The sequence below is a fragment of the Diceros bicornis genome, chromosome 41 (assembly GCF_020826845.1).
Source record: "Diceros bicornis minor isolate mBicDic1 chromosome 41, mDicBic1.mat.cur, whole genome shotgun sequence".
In the NCBI taxonomy this organism is placed as follows: domain Eukaryota; kingdom Metazoa; phylum Chordata; class Mammalia; order Perissodactyla; family Rhinocerotidae; genus Diceros; species Diceros bicornis.
The window spans coordinates 2,577,351-2,601,060 of NC_080780.1; the positions used below are offsets into that span (position 1 = coordinate 2,577,351).

Consider the following 23,710-nt stretch of genomic DNA (forward strand, 5'->3'; position numbering starts at 1 on the left):
GAAGTTGTGCTGACGGGGGTGGGGAGTGGGGGGAACGATGCTTTTGGAAAACTCACTATCCCCAACCCCATGACAGCTTGTAGCAACTCCAACACAGCCAATTTTTTTTCTTCCAAAATAAAGCTTTGATTAAACCATTTCCACTCTTGTACTCACAGCCTTTTTTCAGATGCTGATCAACTATACTTGGCAAATCTTTTTATTGTCATCATAAGGTGTTGGTCTCTGCAGTGCTCCCTCAGGTTTTCATGTGAAAATAATTTGGCAGCAGATTTAGCAGTTCAATTGTTTGTTTGTAAGGAGCTCCCATCTGTCTTTTAAACACGTGTTAATCCACGCTGCTAATTAATTCTGCAGTGCATCCAGTCAATTCACTACCAAGTGAGGTCACTGTCAAAGTTATATTGGACTTTTAACTTTATGTTGAATCCCACCTGTGGAATGGGGGAAAATAAGTGCAAACCACAAATCTCATAAGAGGATAATGTCCAAAATATACAAGGAACTCATACAACCGAACAGCAAAAAAATAATCCAATTAAAAATGGGCAAAGTGCCTGAATAGATATTTCTCTAACGATGACATACAAATGGCCAAGGGTACATGAAAAGCTGTTCAACATTACTCATCATCAGGGAAATGCAAATCAAAACCACAATGAGATATCACCTCACACCTTTTACAATGGCTATCATCAAAAAGACAAGAGATAACAAGTGGTGGTGAGGATGTGGGGAAAAGGGAACTCTTGTGCACTGCTGGTGGGAATGTAAATTGGTGTAGCCACTATGGAAAACAGTATGGATTTTCCTCAAAAAATTAAAAATAGAACTACCATATGATCCAGCTATCCCACTTCTGGGTCTACATCCATAGGCCCTGAAAGCAGGGTCTCAGCAAGATCTGTACCCCATGTTCACTGCAGCTTTCCTCACAGTAGCCAGGATACGTTGAATCCCACTCTCATGAGACAACCTCACGCATTTGGTGTTTGGTAGCAGGTGTAACAGTTTCCTGTTACAATGTCCATTTGAAGCAAAGACACCCAAAACTGTTCAGAAAGAACCGGAACTTTTCTAAAAGAACAAGAGAATAAAATGTTCGAAATGGAACGATTCTGACCTTTCCTGAAGCCTGCTCACGCTGGAGGAGCAGCGACTGCGCGCAGAAGTCGACAAGAACCAGAACTTACATGAGGAAGCTCAGGAAAAGCACATGCACGCTTGACCACAGGCCCCTCCAAGGTCAAGGCCTGAGGGTTGCGTCCTCCAGGGGCCGTCTGCCCAGGACTGGCTTCTGCTCCGGGTGACGACACTGCTGCTTTGTTTTCTTTGAATTCTTGCTACATATTTGTGCATGAAGAGATTATCTGGTAGTGAATTTTGGGGGAAGCACAGCTGAAAAGTATATTAATGATGTCGATGTGATAAAGAGCTCAACTCCTCTTAGAACAAAGAATACATGGAATGTTTGACCCAAGGCAGTGGGAAAGTGTATTAGTTATCATTTGCTATGTAACAAATCACACTGAGGTGTAGTGGCCTAAAATAAACATTTGTGATCTCAGTTTCTGTGGGTCAGGAGTTTGGGAGCAACTTGCTGGGCAGTTCCATCTTGGAGTCTCCCCTGGGGTCACCGTCAGGCTTTGGCTGCAGTCACCTGGAGGCTCGACTGAGGCTGGAGGGTCTGCATCCGAGGTGGCTCACGACTCATAGGCCTGGCAGGTCGTAGTGATTAAATGTTGGTAATTTGATATGTTTTTTGATAAAATAATATTGTAACATATTGAAAGCTTCTAGATAAAACAAATTGTTTTACAAATATATACTCGGAACAGATGAGCTAGACATACTATGGGAAAAGATGGGACTTCAAATGAGTAGGGAAGAGAGTTTCTCTCTCTCATTACATGTTGTTCTGACTGGTTGGTCATTTGGGGAAAAAAACCCAAAACAATAGTAAAGCCACATTCCTACCTCATGTCTTATACTAAAATAAATGACAAGTGATTCAATATTCTACTCTTTAAAAATTCGTAGATTAATAGAAAAAAACAGAATAATTTTTAAAAATCTGAAACCAAGTTGGATTCTTATATCACATCATTCACCAAGATAAATTCCAAATGGATAAGATTTAAATGTAAGAAACAAAGCTACAAAAGCATTGGAAGGAAATATGTGTGGGTTCCTCTGTAAACTTGTCAGAAGTGAGGCTTTCTAATGATAACTCACAACACAGAAACTATAAAAGAATAAGTTAAATAGAATGTTTTTAAACTTCTGCAAAGCAAAAAAAAGTGACATACTAAGTGAAAAAAGGTAAACCACAATTCCTACAAAAGACGAACAAGGGGCTACTCTTCCTAAAGTCGAGGAAAAGCCAACAACCTAATGGATAAATGTGAAAGGACCCTCAACAGTTCTTTACACACAAATGCTTTTTTAGTGTATACTGATGAAGAAAGATCACTATATTTTGGGTAGAGACTTTTTGTGCAAACTGAGGAAAAACAAGAATCTAAAGTTCTAGAAGAAGCTAAAAATGATGTCTACTTATGGCGGGGGTGCTGGGCAGAGAGGAGCAGGGGTCACTGTGAACCTGTTTGTGTTTTACTTTGAAACCATGGGAAGGTATTACCTATTTACAAATGAAAAAGAGAATCTTGATGCCTCTGATGAAGAGACCCAGGCACAAGGAGACTCAGGCAGTGGCCCAAGACCCCCTGATTGGGGGCAAGTGGTTGAGGGGTCCCCACACACTGGGTGCCCCGGGAGCTACAGAGCAGGGTTATGAAGGTCAGGATTTGAACTTCACCTGGGGACCGACCGTTACTAATTCCACACACTCATATTCATCTCGCAGCTGGAGGTGGGCATCCACGGGCCCGCTCAGCCACCACGCCCTGGGGCCGCTGGTCCCCCTCGGCCTTCAGGCTTTCCCCTGAAAGGCCTGAGACCCAGGACTGTGGGCAGAAGATAGGGGGAGGAGGGGCGGGGTGCCGGGTGCCTGGGTAGGCGCTGGATCCCCTCTGATGTCTCTGGGATGGCACTGTGGGCCTAGGGCTCAGGTGCGCCCGGCCTCGAACACAGGGCATGGGCGGGGAGGGGGCGTGGGGCTCGAGGCGCAGCCAGGGAGGGTGGGCAGGGGACGCCGGACAAGGGGAGTCCTTTAGCGACTCGGGCAAGGACCAGGAGGCTCCCGGGTGCCAGCACGAGGCCTGTCCGCCCCGGAGCGCAGGCAGCCCTGGTGGCTGCTCTGCTCTAGCAGGGAGCCCACTGGGCCTCTCCCCCTGAAGCGCCCCTCCCGCCTTACCTGAGCCTTAGTCTGCGGCCACGCCACCCCCCCGCCCCAGGCACATGTCAGACACCTCCGCCCCATGGCTCCACCTGGACCCTCTCCACCTACCTGCGCCCGGGGCTCCATCCCGCTCCCCGCGGTGACTAGTCGCATGGAAAGCTGCTGTGTCAGGTGAGCCCCAGCGCCTTGAAGTACCCCTGTGGCATCACAACCACGGGCTGGGGCAGGTGTGCAAGAGCCCGCCTGTGCTTGGCCTCCACCTGCTGACCCCATGGCCGCGCAGGCGCAGGGACCCGCACAGGGCAGGCTGAGTCCTGAGGGTCTCCACCTGGCGGGTTCCTCCCTGTGCACCTGAATGTGTGCATGTTCGGCCTTTGGGAAGTCAGAGGCCCTGGGCGCCTGTGGATTCCCAAACAGTGAACCATTCCTGGTGCACTCACTACGTGCCAAGTGGTTACCTGCCTCATCACCCCAACTTCGTCCCCAAGGCCCCTGAGACCAGAGACATTCCATGTCATGTCCTGAGGGCAGAGTCAAAGGGTAGGAAAGCTGAGAGTCACCCACAGCTTTCGGACTCCAAAGTCCCTTCTGCTGCTGAGAAATCCTTAGCAGCCTTCATTCCGTGGTTCTCAAACTTGAGCTGATAAGAACGCCCCTGTGGCTCCTATTGGAGCCCCGCCATGGACCCAGCCTGAGTTTCTGAGGAGCAGCTCTGCATGGGGACTCAGAATTGACATTTCTAACAACTGCCAGGTGATGCTTTATCAATGAATGGTAATACTACCACAGACTATTGGTAACTTTTTTGTAGTTAGTGCCATTGAGTTGATTCTGACTCCTAGATCCCCTGTGTACCACAGAGTGGAACCCTGCCCGGTCTTTTCGCTCTGTCCTTTCACCTTCCAGCGCTGTATCAGACAATGCTCTGCTGCTATTCATAGGGTTTTCGTGGCCAATTTTTTCAGAAGCAGGTGGCCAGGTCCTTCTTCCTAGTCTCTCTGAGTCTGGAAGCTCTGCTGAAACCTGTCCACCGTGGGTGACCCTGCTGGTATTTGAAATACTGATGGCAGAGCTTTCAGCATCACAGCAATCTGCAGCTATCACAATATGACAACAGACAGACAGGTGGTGTGGTTCCCTGACCGGAAACAAGCCCGGACCAAGGCAATGAGAGTGCCGAATCTCAACCCCTAGACCACCAGAACTGGCTACTGGTAACTTAATCTGTCAGCCTTAAGCATTTGTGGGTGTGGGACTAAAGAGAGACAACAATAGAGAAGCTAGCACCACTGCCAACCTGAATGCACTCTCTGTGAGTGTTCTTAGACATGCTCTCAACCTCGCAAGGACCCCAAAGCAACGTGTTTATTGCCCCCATTTCAGTGAGGGGAAGACTGACCCCAGAGATGTGGGGTAATTGCTCAAGGTCGTTTAGTGGTGCTTAGCAGAACCAAGACAAGAACCTCAGACTGACTCCAAAATCGGTGCTCTTTGCTGCCCTTCTAGTATTTAGAAAAAGTGTTATTCATCTGAACTTTGCACTAAGTCACTGTGTGATTTCGGTTGAATGGATTTTGTCACTTGTTCTCTCCTTTCTCTGTAAATTGAGGCAATATCCTAAACCTTTGAGATCCCTGAATCCTGGGAGCCTGATCGAGGCTCAGAAGAGTGTTGAAAGCGATTGTCAGAGGCAGGGGGCCTCTACGGGACCCATCCCCGTCCTGTTAGCACAGGCCGTCTAAGCCGGAGAAATGCTCCAGGTTCAAGTGCTGCGGGCGCTGGACAGGAGCCCTCTGCGCCCTGCTCCTGGGGCTCTCGCAGGGCACAGCCCTCTGGAAGGCAAGTCGGCCTTAGTGCAAGACACCTGAGAGCAGGCAGGGCCTGTGAAGGAGCAAGCCCACTTACAGGAATGACCAGGAGATAGACCAAGCCGGCACTCATTTCCTGTTATGACATCCATGGGGCGTCATCTTTGATAGCCCCAACAGAAACAGTGCACATAGCTGGGAAAAGGACACTGACTCAATCAGGGCATGTCTAAGGACACCACACTCTGCAGCCAACAATCTGCGTGTAAACACGTGTATGTACGTGTGCATGCGTGTACTCATACATATGCGTGTGTACGTAAACACACACTACAGACAATGTTCATAAAACATTAAGGGAATGTTTTATGAGAAAAGGCTGTGGAACAGACAGTATAGTGTGATCCCACTTCAGATATTACATATACACACACACATCCACACACACATGTCCCAAAAGGGGTTCATGGAAATGCTAACATTGGTAATATTTAGGTAGCAGAATGCTGGGTAAATTTTAATGTCACTTAAATCTGTTTCACTTTTTCTAAAAAGAACATGTAATTAGTAAACAATTTTAGAAAATAAAGCTCACCTGATACAGTCCCCCATTTTTCCGATGGGGAAGCCGAGAGCGGCAGAAGGGGAGAGTCTGTCCAAAGGCTCGGGGCCAGTCACGTGGGAGCTGCCTGGACACCGTACTGTCCCAGTGTCCTGATGTTTTTCCCTGCACCAAGCCACCCCCAGGATCCCCTGACCTCATGACCCCCAGGGTTCCCCTGACTTCCTGGCACTTAGGCACACTGCTTTGAGCACAGCATAAGGCTCTTCTGTTTGTGTTTGTGAATAAAAACATTGTGAAATCTGCAGTGTGTGTCTAGAGTCACGTAAGTCTGGCAGGCAGTGTCACCTGTCACCAGTGCCCTTCCCCAGCACATTGGGCAGCCCTCTGGGGAGAAGTGTGGGGGTCTGGGGGAGGGGCCCTGCGGGGGCTCCAGGCCAGAACTGGCCCCACAACCTGCAAGCTCAGGTCCCTGCTGAGAGCCCAGTGCACATTCCATTCCTCGCACTGATCCTCAGAGGCTCTGCACCACGGAATCCAAATTCCCCTCACTGTGCAGGCGAAGACCTGGAGAGGCTGAATCCTAGATGATTCAAATCCAAGATGCAGGTACGCACATGCCCACTAGCCTGCCACGCTGACACCTGTGTTCCTGTCACAAATAATCCTCCTGGCGCAGGAGGAGCTGCTTCAGAACCTACCTCTTGTCGTTTTGAAAATGCAGGCCCTGGACAATGAGCCATCTCACCGAGCTTTATGATCACGTGTAGGAGATCTTCAGTGTGACGCTTAGTACGAGGTCAACACTCAGCAACTCAGGGCACCTGCTTCCCACGCTGCTCCAGGCACCGTCCTCTACCAGCCTTTCCCAGTCCCGCCTCATGCTGTGTCTTTTCTGAACTCCAGCAAGGTGAATTACTTGTTGTTTCTGTGGTATATACATTTTTCTGTATATTATGATGTTTTGGCATCTTAAAACCTTTCTGGCTGGGGAGAGACCGCTCCTCCTGGGCCAGCCAGCCCTTGGAGACAGCAAGGGGCCCAGCGGGAGCACACCTGTGATATGCAATCTGACCAACCCAGAGCCAGGCCTCCTCTCTCTGGCCTGTGCCCCCAAGAGGCAATATTCCTCTGCCTTAGTCACCCCAGGGCAGGTGCCAGGCAACTAGAGACTGCTGCTATAGCTTAGAGCCCTCCAGAGTTGTTCAAACTAGCCAATCCTAAACTGTTCACCCTGCCCTCCCTTTTCTGTGGAAACCTTAATAAGTTTAATAAGTTTCCACAGAAAACCTTAATAAGTTTCCACAGAAAAGGGAGGGCAGGGTGAACAGTTGGCTTGGCTCTCCTCCCACACCTGTTTTATATCTCCTAACCACTCAGGAGCTTCTCTATATGGCCCTGCATGGCATGCTGTGCCTCCTATCTCTAGGACCTGGGAGTGTAACAGCCTTTTTTCCTTTAAGCCTCATTCTCATCTACTCCTGTGGCCCATCGACTTTATAATCCCATATCCAACATGTATGTTCTCAGCACAGTTTTGACACAGCCCATATGCTCAAGGTTGCCTTTAACCCCAGGTCATAAATAAGAGGCTAATGGTCGGTACTGCTTGTCAAATACCACAGAGAACAAACCTATAAACTTCATTAATAATCAAATAGGTGCAAAATGTCACAGCACAAGTACTTCTTTAAAATTATTAAAATTTGCAAAGATGAACTGTCACAATACCTTTCAAAACAGAAACACCAGGTCCACATAGTTCACTGGTGAATCCTACTAAACATTTAAGGAAGAAATTATACCAATTATCCGTAAACTTCCAGGATATAGAAGCAGAGGAAATAATTTCTAACCCATTCTATGAGACCAGCACTACCAAATACCAAAATCACATGAAGACATTACAAGAAAGGCAAACTACACACCAATATCTCTCATGAACATAGATGCAAAAATACTCAGCAAAATATTAGCAAATTGAATCCAACAAAGTATAAGAAGAAATATATGCCGTGACCAAGTGGGATTTACCCCAGGTATACAAGGCTGGTTCAACACTCAAAAATCAATTAATGTAATCCATCACATCAACAGGTTAAGGAAATATCCCTTGATCATATCAATAGATGCAGAAAAAGCATTTGACAAAATCCAACCCCAACTAATGATAAAAAAAATTCTCAGTAAACTAGAAATAGAGGAGAACTTCCCCAACTTGATAAAGAACATCTACAAGAAAACTACAACTAAATCATGCTTAATGGTGAGAAGCTTGAAGCTCTGCCAATAAGATCAGGAACAAGGCAAGGATGTCCCCTCTCACCACTGCTTTTCAACATTGTAGTGGAAGTCCTAGCTATTGCAATGAGACAGGAAAAGGAAATAGAAGATATACGGATTGGGAAAGAAGAAATCAAACTGTGTTTATTTGCAGATGACATAACAGTCTATGTAAAAAATCTGGAAGAATCTGGGGCCGGCCTGGTGGTGCAGTGGTTAAGTGTGTACTCTGCTTCAGTGGCCCGGGGTTCGCAGGTTCGGATCCCAGGTGTGCATTGATGCACCGCTTGTCAAGCCATGCTGTGGTGGCATCCCATATAAAATAGAGGAAGATGGCCACGGATGTTAGCCCAGGGCAAATCTTCCTCAGCAAAAAATAGGAGGATTGGCATCAGATGTTAGCTCAGGGCTGGTCTTCCTCACACACACAAAAAGAATCTGGAAGAATCAACCAAAAGAATCCTGGAACCAACAGCAAGGTTGCAGGATACAAGGTTAATATACAAAAGTCAATTCCTTTTGAATATACCATCAATGAATAAGTGGCATTTGAAATTAAAAACACAGCACCATTTACATTAGCATTCCCCCAAAATGAAATACTTGTATAAAAATGTAACAAAATATGTACAAGATCTATATGAGGAAAACTACAAAACTCTGATGAAAGATATCAAATAAGAACTAAATAAATGGAGATATATCCCATGTTCATGAACAGGAAGACTCAATATTGTTGAGATGTCAGTTCTTCCCAACTTGATCTATAGATTCAATACATTCCTGATTAAAATTTAGTAACTTATATTGTAGATATTGACAAACTGATTCTAAAGTTTCTATGGAGAGATGAAGACCCAGAACAGCTGACACAAGATTGACAAAGAACAAAGATGAAGAACTGACGTCACATGAATTCAAGATTTACTATAATTCCATAGTAGATAGATAATAATACATAAGTATAATATATATTATATAGCATCTACTGTTATACATGTTATATTTAATATATATTCAATCTTAATATATATATCTATAACACAGAATGTGGAATTGGCAAATTAATAGACAAATAGAGCAATGGAACAGTTTAGGGAGCCCAGAAATAGACTCCCATAAATATAGTCAACTGGCCTTGGGTAAAGAAATGAAGATAATACAATGCAGTAAGATAGTTTTTTCAACAAATGGTGCTAGAACAACTAGACATCCACGAGCAAAAATTATGAATCTAGACACAGAACTTACACTTTTCACAAAAATTAACTCAAAATGGATCACAGACCTAAATGTAAAATGAAAAATCGTAAGTTCTTAGAAAATAACCTAGGAGAAAACCTAGATGACCTCGGATATGCTGATGACTTTTTATTTTTTATTTATTTACTTATTTTTGAACTTTGCTTAAAAAGTTTGTTTTTATCTTAACTGTATGGACCACTATAAAGTTGTTGATGACTTTTTAGATATAACACCAAACACATGATCCATGAAAACAAAAATTTATTAGCTGGACTTTAATAAAATTAAAAACTTCTAATCTGTGAAAGAAAATGTAAAGAGAATGAGAAGAAAAGACACAGACCGGCAGAAAATATTTGCAAAAGACAAATCTAAGTTACTGTTAGCTAAAATGTTGAAAGAACACTTAAAACTCAAAAATAAGAAAACAACCTGATTAATAAATGGCCAAAGTCCATAACAGACACAACCCCAAAGAATATAAACAGATGGCAAATAAGCACATAAAAAAAAATGCTGCACATCGTATGTCATCTGGGAAAAGCAAGTTAAAGCAAAGAGATACAAGCACACAGCTATTAGAATGGTCAAAATCCAGACACTGACAATACCAAATGATGAAGAGGGTTTGGAGCAAAAGGAACTCTCCTGTATTCCTGGTGACTGCACCCACGTGATGTCCACACTGTGATGTAGGTGAGAGCCCCCCCGCATGATGTACACACTGTGATGTAGAAGAGAGCATCTCCATGTGATGTACACACTGTGATGCAGTTGAGAACACCTCACACAATGTACACACTGTGATGGAGGTGAGAGCATCCCCATGTGATGTACACCCTGCGATGTAAGTGACAGCACCCCATGTGATGTACACACTGTGATGTAGAAGAGAGCATCCTCATGTGATGTGCACACTGTGATGCAGGTGAGAGCACCTCACGTGATGTACACACTGTGATGTAGGTGACAGCACTCCCATGTGATGTACACACTGTGATGTAGATGACAGCACTCCCATATGGTGTATACACTGTGATATAGGTGAGAGCATCCCCATGTGATGTACACACTGTGATGTAGGTGAGAGCATCCCCATGTGATGTACACACTGTGATGTAGGTGAGAGCATCCCCATGTGATGTACACACTGTGATGCAGGTGAGAACCCCCCATGTGACAGACCAGCGACAGTCATATAGGAGACTGTCTCCCACTTTTTGGCCCAGGGTCCTTGTCCTTTGCCCAGGTCAGAGAGTTAGCAGGGTTGTGTAACCTCATGCCTGGCGGGCATGAGTACAATACATCATTGCCACATTCTGTGGGTGGGAGAGATGCCGCTGCCCCGTGGGTGGGTTCGATGGGGCATGGTGAGGGAGATCTTGGATGTCTGAGGTTGACTGAGGGGCCAATGATATGTTAAGGTCTCTGTGTGCAGAGAGCTGGGGAGGGTGGACCTCCTGGGGAAATCAGGGGGCCAATCTGGTGCAGTATTTTTTCTCCTCATCAAAGTCATAAACACTTTTAACCGTCTAATGAAACTACAGACCTCATCTCCAAGAAATTATCAATCAACACTTAATCAAACAACATTATGCCTAACACAGTAGAGAGATCACGGGTTTCCTGCAGCCCATGCAGGGACCCAGGGCAGATTCTTCTTCTGGTTACGACTTTATATACGGGGTAGCGAAGACTCCAAGTGGAATGACTCGCACAAGTTCATCTGGGGGTGAGAAGCAGAATGGAGTCCAGAGTGCTCATGTCTCTTGGCTCCTCCAGAGTTCTCTCCATCACCCATGGAGCCCACCATACCCAACCATAGCAATGACTGTTCTATCCATTACCCCCACCCCTGAATTCTCCTACCCTAGCTTCTTTTTTTTGCTGAGGAAGATTGGCTCTGAGCTAACATCTGTGCCCATCTTCCTCTATTTTGTATATGGTATGCCTCCACAGCATGGCTTGATGAGCGGTGCATCAGTCTGCCCCCAGGATTCGAACCTGCAAACCCTGGGCCGCCGAAGTGGAGTGAGCGAACTTAACCACGATGCCACCAGGCCGGCCCTCCATCGCTAGCTTCTTATAGGGTGGTTTATGAGCAAGAGTGGGATCGAGATGGTTTTCTACACCAGGGGACTCAAACTTGAACCAGCATGAAGATCCCTTGGAGAGCCTGGGGAACACAGCAGGCTTGGCATCCCCCCAGAGGTTCTGGGTCTGGGGTCCAGATGGGGCCCGAGAATGTGCATTTCTACATGGGCCCCGGGTGATGTGAGGCCAGTGTAAACCATGACACTTGGTGCCCACAGCTCACATGGCCTCTGATGCCAGAGGACAGGAAATGAATACAGTTGAGCACCGTCCATGTGCCAACTCCCATGGCACCCCGAATGTGAGTGCAGGGTGGGTGGCCTGCCATCACAGAGATGACAGCCCTGGTCTTTCCACAGGGCCCCTCGGGCACGGGCCCCGCCCAGGCACGCCGTTTGAGCTGCTGTGTTTAGGATCTGGGCTGTGTTGACGTGACAAGAGTGAGGTTACTTTTCCACTTAGATTGCAGGGATGTGGGCGTGCCTTCAGTTTGCAGAGCGGTGCCCTTCATCGCTCAGGAGACAGGGCAGGAGGCCAGGCCTTTGCATGGATTTGCATCATCCCCCATGTCAATCAGGGAACATAGCAGGACAGCTTTTTGTTTTTACTCCTCCCTTAAAAACAGCTTCCCTTCGGAGGGTCCTCTGGATTGCAGTATTCTCTCCTTTGAAAGTTTGACTTCGCCCTTGACCCTAGCATTGTTTTTCAGAGCACAGATTGCCTAATTTTCTGGGGCTGGTGAGTGAGCAGCATGCTGCGTGAAGGCAGAATTGGAAACACTGGGTGATGGAAGGCCCCGTGCGGTTTCATCATCCAGAGATCCCCCAGCCTCTGCCCATGAAAGCCATGGGAACGCACGCTGCAGCTAAGCGTGGTGGTAACAGCTCAGCCCCGGTATTCCGGGCTGACTGTGCCAGCCACTGCATCATCGTCATTTCACATGAGGAAACTGAGCCCCGGGGAGGTTATAAAATGTGCCAGGCAGGATGTGGAAATCCAAGGTGCCAACACAGGCAGTCTTGCTGGGGAGCCACAGTGCTGTTGGGATGACCAAGCTTCCACGACCTGCCCTTTAGGGGCTGATGAAACTCTCCGAGCCGAGTTCTTCTGATGCAGCAAGAGGCACTTGTACCTGCAGGTCCTGCAACCAAGTGTCATGCAAGATGGCAAAGGCGCTGTGTGTGGCGCCATTTTTGTCACGCCCCCTGGGATTGCACAGGGGGGCTGTCTAGATTATGTGCTGCTGCCCTGCTTTTCTGAAATGGGAACAGTGGTCTCCTTTACCGCAAAGGCAGAGAGTTTACAAGGAGAGGAGGTGGCGGGCATCTCCCATGGTGCTGGGACTTCACAAGCTTAACACTCTTTCTTGCCTGGTTGATGGAATGCAGATTCCACATCTGGCACTGAAAACTTCCCATATGTACCACCAAATTACCTTTCAACCTTGCCCCCCCAAAACCCCTAACTGCTCCTGAACTCTCAGACAATTTTGGCCTACCCTACATCAGATGCCCACAGGCTTTGATTCGGGCAAAGCTGACTTCACCCCCGGCTGGTGATGATAAGCTCTACCTCGCAAGATCCTGGGGAGGGTCCTCTGGCAACTTTAATGAGAGCAGCTTGGCACCGGGTACACACACTATGTGTTTAGGAAAGCCTGGCTCCCCATTCCCCCACCATCCCCTGCTCTGCATGCCCTGCGTCCAGGCGCTCCTGGCCCTTGGAGTCTACATTCATTGGTCAGATTCATTCATGGGCCAGGGCGCCCATCTGTGTCATATGCTTGGTGCTGGGGCAGGGGCAACTGTGAGCCTGGCCCCTGCCCACTCAACCTGGCAGGAGACACACGAGTAAATGCTGGTTTATGTAGCTCTTCAGTGTGACTCTAATCCAGCATGTGACATGCTTCAGGAACACAGAAGGGGCACCCCAGTCTACCTGGGAGCCACCAGAAAGGCTTCTCAGAGGATAGGACATGCAGGTGGGTCCTGAGGGATGGAGAAGGGGCAGAGGGAGTTCTGGGTGTCCGAAAGAGCAGGACCAATGTCATGCAGACATGGCAGAGCCTCGGAAAGGGCCCTGAGCCTTTGGGTTGTCACAGGCCCCTTGGAGACGCTGATGAAACCGTGGCACTGCTTCCCAGGGAGCACTCAGAGACACATGGTTGTGCAGGTGACTCCAGAAGTCCTGGATCCTTGAGCAGACCCATGGCCCTCATCGAAGATGCCCCAGCCTTCACTCTGACTCCACTGCAGCTGTTTCGTGTCCTCCCCCTGACCTCTGACAGTTCTGGGCATGCAGAGACCGTCGCATCTACAGCGTCTGTCAGCATCCCTGCCTCGGCTGCCCTATCCTTCCTCATGGCATTCATCACAAGCCGCACTGCATTTGTGAAAGTATTTGTTGATTGTTTTTCTCCCTCTAGATCCTCGAGGCAGGGCTACACCTTGTGTGTGGCTGACCCTCGGCTCTGTCCAGTGTCTGGCCGGTGGATAGTGACTGGCCTGAAGGGTGCTGGAAGGAGGGTCTCAGAACTGGTCTCCGGTCTCCAGGCCTGCTGCCCGGTGATCCTTCCAGTGCTCCCTCCTGACCACTGCACTCTCAGCCCTGCCTAAGCGCCTCCAGTGGTGGCTCGCTGCCTTAACAACAGCCCCAAACCTCTTCGTCCCACACCGGGGGCCTTTTCCTCGCTGCTCCGCCTGCTGCGTTATTCCAGCTTCCAGGCAGGGAGAACTGCTGATCATTCCCTGAACACACCACCCTCTTCCCAGTTCTCTGCCTCACCCCGCTGCTGTCTTCTGTTCTCCCACTGCGGCTCCCATCCTCGGCTGCTTGGGGAAGTCCCAGTTTCCCTCCCAGACCTGCCTTGGCTGGCACCTTCTCTGGGACGTGCCCAGGCATGGCTTGGCACCCTTTCTCCTGCTGTGCACCACCCCCCTCTGGACTTCCTACTAAAGTATTTATCATAAGGACCAGATTATAATTAGCCCTCAACAGAGCATGCCTCCCACTAGACTGTGCATCGTGATGGGTTTGGGGCACTGTTAGCCCTCTCCCCATACCTATCTCTGTACCTGCAGCACACCAAGGGAAGAGCTCCCCTCACTCTGCGTGTCCTCTGCTGGGAAAAGAACAGGATGCAAGATGGGAGTTCATGACACACACTGTGGGGTAGGGCTGAAAGAAAGGAGAGGTGGCTGTGGAAGGAGGATCAGGATAGAGCCCTAGAAGAGTGAGGTTAAGAGATGGATGGAGAGATGATGGAGTAGAGAGATGTGGATGATAGAGAGACGTAGATGATTAATAGCGATGTGGATGATAGAAATATGTGGATGGTAGAGAGATGTGGATGATAGAGAGATGATGGGGTAGAGAGATGTGCATAATAGAGAGATGGGGACGATAGAAAGGTACATAATAGAGAGATGATGGAGTAGAGAGATGTGGATGGTAGGGTGAAGTGGATGATGGAGAGATGTAGATGATTGATAGGGATGTGGATGAATGGAAATTCATACACGGAGAACAAGAAGAAGAAAGTCATGGAGATATGACAGTGATTTTTTTTCTGGAGTTGGGGAGAGGGGACGTTAAGGCTGGAAAATGTGCGGGAGTCTGCAGGGCCAGGATTAGGGGAGGCGAGTGAGGCTCTGAGGGTACAACAGGTGAGGAGGGGCTCCCTCTTGGGCCCACCCTGCACCTTGGTGCCAGCAGAGAGTGCTCCTTCACCCTCTCAGGGGCCGGCCCTGAGAGTTAGACCATGGTGGTGGTGGGGGGCACAGAAGGCCAAGGGCGGCTGTGGATGCCCACCAGTGGGCAGTGGGGCCTGGGATTCACGCTGCACCCAGAAATGACCTCAAGAGCAGCCACCTTGCTGTGACTCAGCCTGCCAAGGGGAGGGCTTCTCACCCCACAGGACAGTGGGGCAGACAGACAGGCACCCCACACCGGCCTCCAGGAAGGGCCCGGCTCCATTTGTGTTGATGAGGTCAGAGAAGGAGAAAGCTCTCTTGGGTTTGATGGCTGTTTGGTTTACTGCTGCTATGAGGCAAGCAATGGAAACATTTGGGAAATCGATCCGTAGAGGAACTTCCATTACGTGCAGGGTGAGCGGGACCTCGGAGAGGGAGGGATGGAGGGACATTCCTGGGCAAGTGCACAACTGGGTGACCCGTCCAGGGCTGGCAAACTGCCGGGCACATGGTAGGCGGGTCCCAAATATTTACCAGATGATTCTCTTGTTCGTGTGTCATTAATAAAGCATTTCAGGTGGGCACGCCAATTCTAAGGTGAGGAGATCAGAGAGAAAATTCAGAGCACAAATTCTTCTTTTGGAAATGAAATCTTTTAGGAACCTACATCAAAAACAATGTTAAACAAGTCAAAACCATTGATCAGTTCCTTAACCAGACACACAACTTTACTCTGTAAAAATAATGACGGACATGACCGTGAACTTTCAACTGCAATTATTTTCACTGCCCTTGTTTTGACTGTAGCTGAGGAGATGCACAAGCTGTGGCTATTTATTGATATAGTCCAGCCGGAACTAAAGGCCAGTGACTGGCCCAAGGCCACAGAGCCGGTGAAGTGGCTAGAAAAGGAGTTAGTAAATGAACTTTCATTTGGTTATTCTTGAGATAAGTAATATAACAGACAATGTAAGTATCTGAGAATACTAAATAATGTAGTGTTTACTAGATAATGTCAATCCAGAAGGATAAAAAAGAGTGCACAGGGAAAACCAGCCTGGCTCAGTCACCTAATTTCACCACCTTCAAGCAAGCACCAGATTGGTTTCTCGTGCCTTCTTCTCAAGATAGTCAATAAATTTAGAATTACACTGACACGTATTCAGTTACTTTTTTGTACACAAACAACAGCATATTGTGTACTTTCTCATTTTTTCTTCACTGGGGAATTTTACTTCACTTGCACAACTTGACTAATCTTGGAGATGTTTCCTCATCAGTAAATATAGAGCTGCCTTGTTCTTGTTAACGGCTGCCTAGTTTCCAGGGACGGGGTGTGGCCAGAGCACCTGCAGGTCCTGGGGTTGGACAGGCCGGTTTCTCACTGTCTTTCAAGGTACAGTGACATTTTTCTTGTGACTCAAGAGAATATCCAAGAAATACAAATTTTAACTAAAGAGAAAGCCTCAGTAATTGACTCCTGATAAAAATGTGTTCTGAGGCAGAATGTGAGAGGAAGCTGGAGTCCGCAGCAGTGCCCTGTCTCTAACTGGGCTCTGATCCCCTCTCTGTGGAAGCTCAGTTAACAAGGTTGGTCTCTGGGGGCTGCAGTGAGACTGGGGCGCTTGGCATCAGCCATGGCAGGAACTGTTTGCTTTCCTCCTTCCTCCCTCCTGGGAAAGGCTGTGAAGAGGCAGTTAGGGGGCTGGGGGCCTTCTTCCTGCAGAGGGAGAAGCGGTTCTGGGCTTTGCCGCTGAGCCCCGGCCAGCGCTTGCGGAGACCGGGGTGCTAAGCCAGTCCTCCCTTCCTCTCCCTGGGCGGTGGTTTCCCCATTTGAAAACAGGTGGGTGGGCTGGCCTTGCCCAGCTGGCTTCTCTGCTTTCCCTGGGTCAGCCTAGGAGAGCTGGTAGGTTGGCATCAGGATGCCCTTTGAACAAAACAAGCGAGGGTTATCCTCTACCTGACTGTGCGCTCCTGGTTACAACTGCACTTTGGCTCCAGGTCGGAAGCCATAAAAACAGGACAAACACAGTGGGAAACCTGGACCGTTTACCCTCCTTCCACCCACGGTTTGCGCAGGGCCTTGGGCATACGAGCAAAACAAACATTTTGAACACCTGCCTTCGAGCGCGCAGCGCTGCCAATCATTAACCTCAGGGTTCAGGCGGCGCGGCCCGCGCCTTTCATAAGGCGTGCAAGGCGCCCAGCGAGCATCCACCTCCAGGCGAGCATCGGCTACCGCCACCAGACCAGGGAGCATCGGCCAGTGCGCCACCGCCCAGCGAGCACCAGCCACCGCGCCACCGCCGCCGCCGCCACCGCTCAGCGAGCATCGGCCGCTGTCCGCCACCCCGCCCGGCGATGCCCGAGGTCCCCGCAGCTCGCGCCTGGCCTCTCCTGCTCCTGCTGGCTGTCCAGCTCGGCACAGCCGCCGGCGCTCCTCAGCCGTGGCACTGCGCTCCCTGCTCCGCTGAGAGGCTTGCGCTCTGCCCGCCCGTGCCTGCCTCGTGCCCGGAACCCTCCCGGCCCGCCGGCTGCGGCTGCTGCCCGACGTGCGCCCTGCCGCTGGGCGCCGCATGCGGCGTGGCCACTGCGCGCTGCGCCCGCGGGCTCAGCTGCCGCGCGCTGCCTGGGGAGCCGCGGCCCCTGCACGCCCTCACCCGCGGCCAGGGCGCCTGCATGCTCGTGCCCGACGCCGTGCCCAGCGCCGAGGCCACAGGTACCACGATCCACCCACCTGGTCCCCTCCCCTGGGACAGATGAGCGGGCCTGGGGCGGGCAGGGGCAGGGGCTCCGCCAAAGCCTACAGCAAGTGGGGACCAAACTCGCCTAGGCCCAGAGCTCGCAGCCAAAGCCGGTAAGAGGATAGGATCTTAGGTCACCCAGATGAGCCCGATCATAGCATGGTCCTCAGGAGGTGCCCAGGAGAGGGGAGGAGAGGCCCAAGGGCAGGCACAACTTGGTGGGAAAGCTGGGCAGAGAGCCCAGCCCCGACCTCGCAGCCCACTGGTCTATAGATACTCAGACGGTGAGAGAGGAGGGGGGCCGTTCGGGTGCCCCTGGCCCTCCTTTCTGCTGATGAGTGGGCAGCCCCAGTGGCTGGAGCCTCTGGGAAGGCCTGGGATGGAAATTCCTCCTACTGGCCTCCAGGGAAGTGTTTGGAATGTCATTTGTAATTTACGTCCTGTGGAGCCAGTATGTGCTTCCCAGTAGTTTACAGAACAGAATGTGCGAGTTTAGGCTGAAAACTCCACTCGCATTCATTGCCATAGAAAAACAGTTTGATGTGTATGTTGCCTCCTAAGAACTTGACGATCAGGCTCTTTCTTGAATTTAGCATGATTTATTTGTAGTGGGAAGCAGAGGAAATGCGTCTCCTTCTACCCCTTCTCTCTACCTCCCCATGGGGCCAGCTGCGTGTCCACTGTGATTCCTGGAGAAATTTGTGGTTCCATAACCTGTGAGGAATGCACTGGAGCTCGTGGCCCTTCCAAGGAGGGGACGAGGTTTTCCTGTTGGGTTCTCTGCCTTCAGAGTCAATGAAATGGAGTCATCTCCATGATCCTCAAAGGAGATGGCTTCCCCTAGGGTCCTTCAGGAGAGGCAGTTCTCTATGATTCTGTTCATGCATCGAATCCAAACACTAGGACTGTCTGCAAGATATCTGGTGACCACTCCCCTCCTCTTCCAGGAGTTGCAAAGAAGTCACTCAGTCTGTGGGAAGGCAGAGCCCCTGGAGTAGAAGGGGAGAGCTACATCTAGACCCCACTTCTAAATGAACCCTACCACCTGTTCATAGGGTACTACTAAACTGCCCATTTTATGGATGGGAAAGCTGAGGTTCCAAGGCTCCTACTAATGGGGTGAGGAACTGAACCGTAATTCCTGGCTTTTTCAGGGCTCTTCCCAGGCCTTGACAAATGTGCACGTGGCTTCCATCCCCTGCTACTTTAGAAGCAAAAACACAGGGCACCCTTGCCAGACCCCAAAATTACTATTTGCCCAGAACAGAACTGGTAATGCTATTGGGGCAGCACTCTTCCCGGAAGCTGTCAGAAGCTCCTTTACAGAGGGAGTAGGCAAAACTCGGGGTCAGGGTGACCTTCCTAATGTCCCAGCCCGGATTTGCAGGAAAGGAAACAGCTTCAAGGGGGACAGTGCAGACGCTTTGGGAGGGCTCATGGGTTTGTGGCGTTCAAATTTCAGATGCAAAGGGCCCGGCAGCCCCTGACAGCGTGCCCCCTGAGAGCACAGAGATGACCCAGGAGCAGCTCCTAGACAGTTTCCACTTGATGGCCCCATCCAGCGAGGACCTGCCCATCATCTGGAACGCCATCAGTAATTACCGGAACATGAGGTCTCGTGAGATCTCTGACATCAAAAAGTGGAAGGTGAGGCCCTGGGGCAGGTGGAGCCTCTAGCTTGCACCTGCTGTGCCGGGGAGCTGGGTGGGCTTCTCCCTAGTCCTGAGCCCTGGAGATAAACACTTTTCATCCTAAAGCCTAATAGACATTTCTCAGCTTGGCTTTGCCAAGCTTTTAAGACAAGGGCCTTCAGCAGAGGAGCCTGCTGGATGGAAAGAAAATGCAGTTCCTGCTGTGCAACTTTAGATACCTTACTTCACGTCTCTGAGCTCATCTCTAAGATAAAGACAATGTCTAAAGAGCATTGAGCTATACTATTCTAAAGCTTGGCACAAAGGCTTTACACCCTCTCCCCCATTACTTCTCCCCCACTCTTTTAAAATTGTGGTAAAATATACATAACATAAAATTTATTATTTTAACCATTTTAAAGTATAAAGGTCTGTGGCCTTAAGCACATTCACATTATTCTGCAACCATCACCAGTGTCCATCTCCAGAACTTTTTCCTTTTCCCAGACTGAAACTCTGTCCCCATTAAACGCTGACTTCCCTGTAGCATCTTAATTGACATCCATTTTTAATTCTACCACTTGAGGGCGACAAAGAATCAAAGTTGGAGTGACTTGGGCTGATTTGTGAAAAAAAGAAAGAAAATCGCCTTCACAAACATGCACACCCAAGAAAGTGGAGGTTGGACCCATTTTCTAGACACGTCGGAATTTCATCTGGAAATGATGACAACTGGAGAAAAGTGTATTCTTATCTCAAATTATCCAGATGAATGCCTTACTCCTCACTGGATTTGCCTTACGTGAAATAACCTTGTAGATGAAAGAGGAAAGTTGTTAAAAATTTAGACGTGTCTGCTGCTAAATTCTCGGTTCAGAGAGCTGTGACCATTCTCCTTTCAACCAGATGACTGGTGCCAAAATTACCAATTGGGGGCAAGAGGAGTAGGAGAGAGCTCCTGGAGGTGGGAAGCTCTTGTCTCCTGTAGGTGTTTAGAGAATGTTCAGTGAGGGAGGGCATGGCCTTCCCATCTTTTGTCTCAACAGCGCAAGACAGAGACCCACACCCTCCTTTTACAGGGGAGAGATGGAGGCCCAGAGAGGGCACAACAGGCCTGTCCTCAGAGCCCATACAGAACGTCTTCCACCAGCTGTCCTTCAGGCTGATAATTCACTTTTTCTTGTCATTTATCCCAATGTCAAATTACTCTTTCAGGAGCCCTGCCAACGAGAACTCTACAAAGTGCTGGACAGATTAGCCAAGGAGCAGCAGAAGGCAGGGGATGAACTTTACAAGTTTTATCTGCCGAACTGCAACAAGAATGGATTCTATCACCCCAAACAGGTATGTGCCTTCACGGAGCCCGCCGCTGCTGCCCACACCCCTGCAACACTCCTCAACCCCCACACTCCTCACACAGGAGGTCCAGTCCCATGCGTGCTCCATAAAACCCTATCCCCGATCATATTAAGATCCACTCCTCTGGGACTAGGAGCAGATAGCTCCCAGTAGCTTGAAGACCAGCTCAGTGCTCATGGCCAGAGGAGGACACGCTGTCACTGTGCCAGACTGAACAGGGGGGCTTTCACAGGCCCCTCGCAGTCTGAATCTCAGTTTCTCCTCTGTAACACAAGAGGGAGGGAACAATCTCCTTAGGAATGCTAAGTATTTATTTGGACATCTGTTATTTTCTTTCTCCCCACAAAAGGAAATGAACTCTATAATTAAACACATTAGTTTTTTCCGGCTCACAATAAATAAGATCAGACGAACCAAGACTTGGTTTTGAGGAACCTTTAGGACTCAGTGAAGCACAGGTTCTGTGGATATTACTGGGGGAAGCTGAGGGCCAGGCAGAGCTTTATAGCAGATGAGGAATTTGTTGAGGAATACGAGGCAGTGTTGGCCACCCACGGGACATGCCCCCTCGAGGCTCAGCATCTCTACCATCAGGGCCATGAAGCAGACATCTGTGCACATAATACACCATGTGACACACAAGACATCCTCATCTCAGTGGACATGACCTTAGCCTCCATTTTACGAGGAGAACCAGGAGGGTGTTGGATTTTGCCCTTGGTCACGGTCATGGCTAGTTGGTGGTGCCCCTGGCCTGGGCTCTTAGCCTCCCCCCGTGTTCTCCGAGTGGTGCTGGGTGGCATGGAGCTCCACCGCCCCCCGGCTTCACGTGGGCTGTTCTTCACCTTGCGTCTTGTCTTTGCAGTGTGAGACGTCCCTGGAGGGAGAGGTGGGGCTCTGCTGGTGTGTCTACCCTTGGAGCGGGAAGAAGATCCCAGGGTCTGTGGAGATCAGAGGAGACCCCAAATGCCATCAGTATTTCAACATACAGAACTGAGAACAGGTGCAATATGATCTATTCCTTCACATGAAATATTTAAGTATATAGTATATTTATACAGTAGCATACACACACACTTTTATATATATATATGTATATGTATATATATATACATATATAGGAACTACTTTTTATACTCCACATATTACTTGACATATAAAGCTGTAGTTTATTTATTCACTCTAAGTTTATTTTTTTCTACACAGTAACTTGTGCTATATTAATTTATATATCACGAAATACTTCACATCACCTTGTATGTAAATATTTGTATTTTAGCTCTTCAAAGGTTCATGCTTCTGTTTTTAAAGAGCATGGGAAAATAGTGCCTAGAAAATAAAAAAATCAAATGTGTAGCAGTGATTTTTTCAAGTGGCTTAACAGAAGATGGTTAAGCCAAGCTTAAGAATGATTCAGTCTGTATATTCCATGGATCTGAGTTTGGGGTAAATTTCAAGGGAAAGTTAGATGTTGATTATGTAATCAAAGCTAGATGTGGTGATGTTGCTACATGTTAAAATATGCATTGGATATATCGTCAAACACACTTGCACAATGTAAACATATTCAGAATAAATATTCCGCGTGGGAACATTTTTTCTGCTGTAGACATTTATTGAACATACCATCGTCTTTGTTTCTGAAACTCCTCCATCCGTCACCCTCCCTTCCTCACACATCTTAGGTGTTTCAAGTCTGCAGGTTCCTCGTCCCCACTGCTGGCAGTTGCCCTGCCCACCAAGGGCTCCTATTGCCCAGTGGAGTCGGGCCGCCGGCAGGGCTGGGCACCCCCATTTCCTTGGGCCCTAGGCTCTCTACTTGCCCCTTCCCTTCCTCTTGTAAATAGGCCCAAGTTTCCCCCATCTTAAATGCAGACAGAAACACTTCCTTAATTTCCCCCTTGCCCCTCTCCTTTCTGCCTCCCCTCAGCCCCTATCCTCCCCAGGGCTCTGAGTAGAGTTCTCCAGCTCAGCTCCCTGCTTGACTCTTCTGTTTGCGTGACTCAGCCCTGAGCACAAGGGTCCTCTCTGCTCCTAGGATTCCTTCTTCCTTAAACTGTCGTCTGCTTGCTTTTCCTGACACTGCCCCAGATTCCCACCTGCCCTGCTGACTGCTCCTTCGGCATCTCTCCCTGGATGGGTATCTGGTCCATCTCAGCAGATCCCTCCGGGGCCCTCCTGGCTGCCTCCAGCCCTGTCTCCTGGATGCCCCCTGACCCTTGACCATGGGAAAAGCAGGAGCCTCTTGTCACCCCAGGCCACCTCTCTCCTCTCACACCTCCTGGCTCCTCCCTGGTCTGGGATCCAGCTCCCTGGGGGGCTTGGGTCTCCCCCTTCATCCTCCACTGCATGGCTGGCATCCTACCCCTGCCAAATCCCCAGGAGCAATCTGTGAATTCAGTGTTCAATATCATAATATCTTAAGAATATGGACACAAAATCCTCAACAAAGTGCTAGCAAACTGAATCCAGCAACATATTAAAATAGTCGTTCACCATGACCAAGTGGGATTTATATCAGAAATGCAAGCTTGTTTTAACAACATAAAATCGATTAATGTAATAAATCATATCAATAGAACAAAAAACAAAAATCACACGATCCTCTCAATAGACTCAGAAAAAGCATTTGATAATATCCAACATCTCGCATGGATTTAAAAAAAAACTAAACAGACTAGGAATAGAAGTTTCCTTCTGTTTTTCCTTCTATTTTTGTCAGTTTTGTCAAGCTGACAAAAGGTACCTAGAAAAACCCCACAGCTAACATCATAGTTAGTGGTGAAAGTCTGTATGTATTCCCCCTAAGATCAGAAGCAAGACACGTGTGTCTACTTCCACCACTTCTATTCAACATTGTACTAGAGGTTCTAGCCAAGGAAATTAGGCACGAAAAAGAAATGAAAGGTATTCAAACAAAGGAAGAAGTAGAACTGTATCCATCTGAAGATGACATGAGCTTTTATATGGAAATCCTGGGTAATCCACTAG

At 48.8% G+C, this 23,710-nt stretch overlaps 1 protein-coding gene across 1 annotated transcript; it reads left to right on the top strand.

Moving 5' to 3' along the window:
* The first annotated feature begins 17,346 nt into the window (after window positions 1-17,346).
* On the top strand, window positions 17,347-21,788 carry IGFBP1 (insulin like growth factor binding protein 1). Its single transcript, XM_058534842.1, has 4 exons — window positions 17,347-17,704; window positions 19,210-19,376; window positions 20,576-20,704; window positions 21,585-21,788. Exons 1-4 carry the CDS (start codon window positions 17,347-17,349, stop codon window positions 21,714-21,716), a joined length of 786 nt encoding a protein of 261 aa, XP_058390825.1. The 3' UTR covers window positions 21,717-21,788.
* Window positions 21,789-23,710: the final 1,922 nt, after the last annotated feature.

Excerpts from the sequence above, each read along its gene's own strand:
- IGFBP1 (XM_058534842.1), top strand. The coding sequence starts at position 17,347 with ATGCCCGAGGTCCCCGCAGCTCGCGCCTGGCCTCTCCTGCTCCTGCTG. Across the intron at positions 17,705-19,209 it reads GCCCAGCGCCGAGGCCACAG|CCCCTGACAGCGTGCCCCCT; the intron begins GTACCACGATCC and ends AGGGCCCGGCAG. Across the intron at positions 20,705-21,584 it reads GATTCTATCACCCCAAACAG|TGTGAGACGTCCCTGGAGGG; the intron begins GTATGTGCCTTC and ends TTGTCTTTGCAG.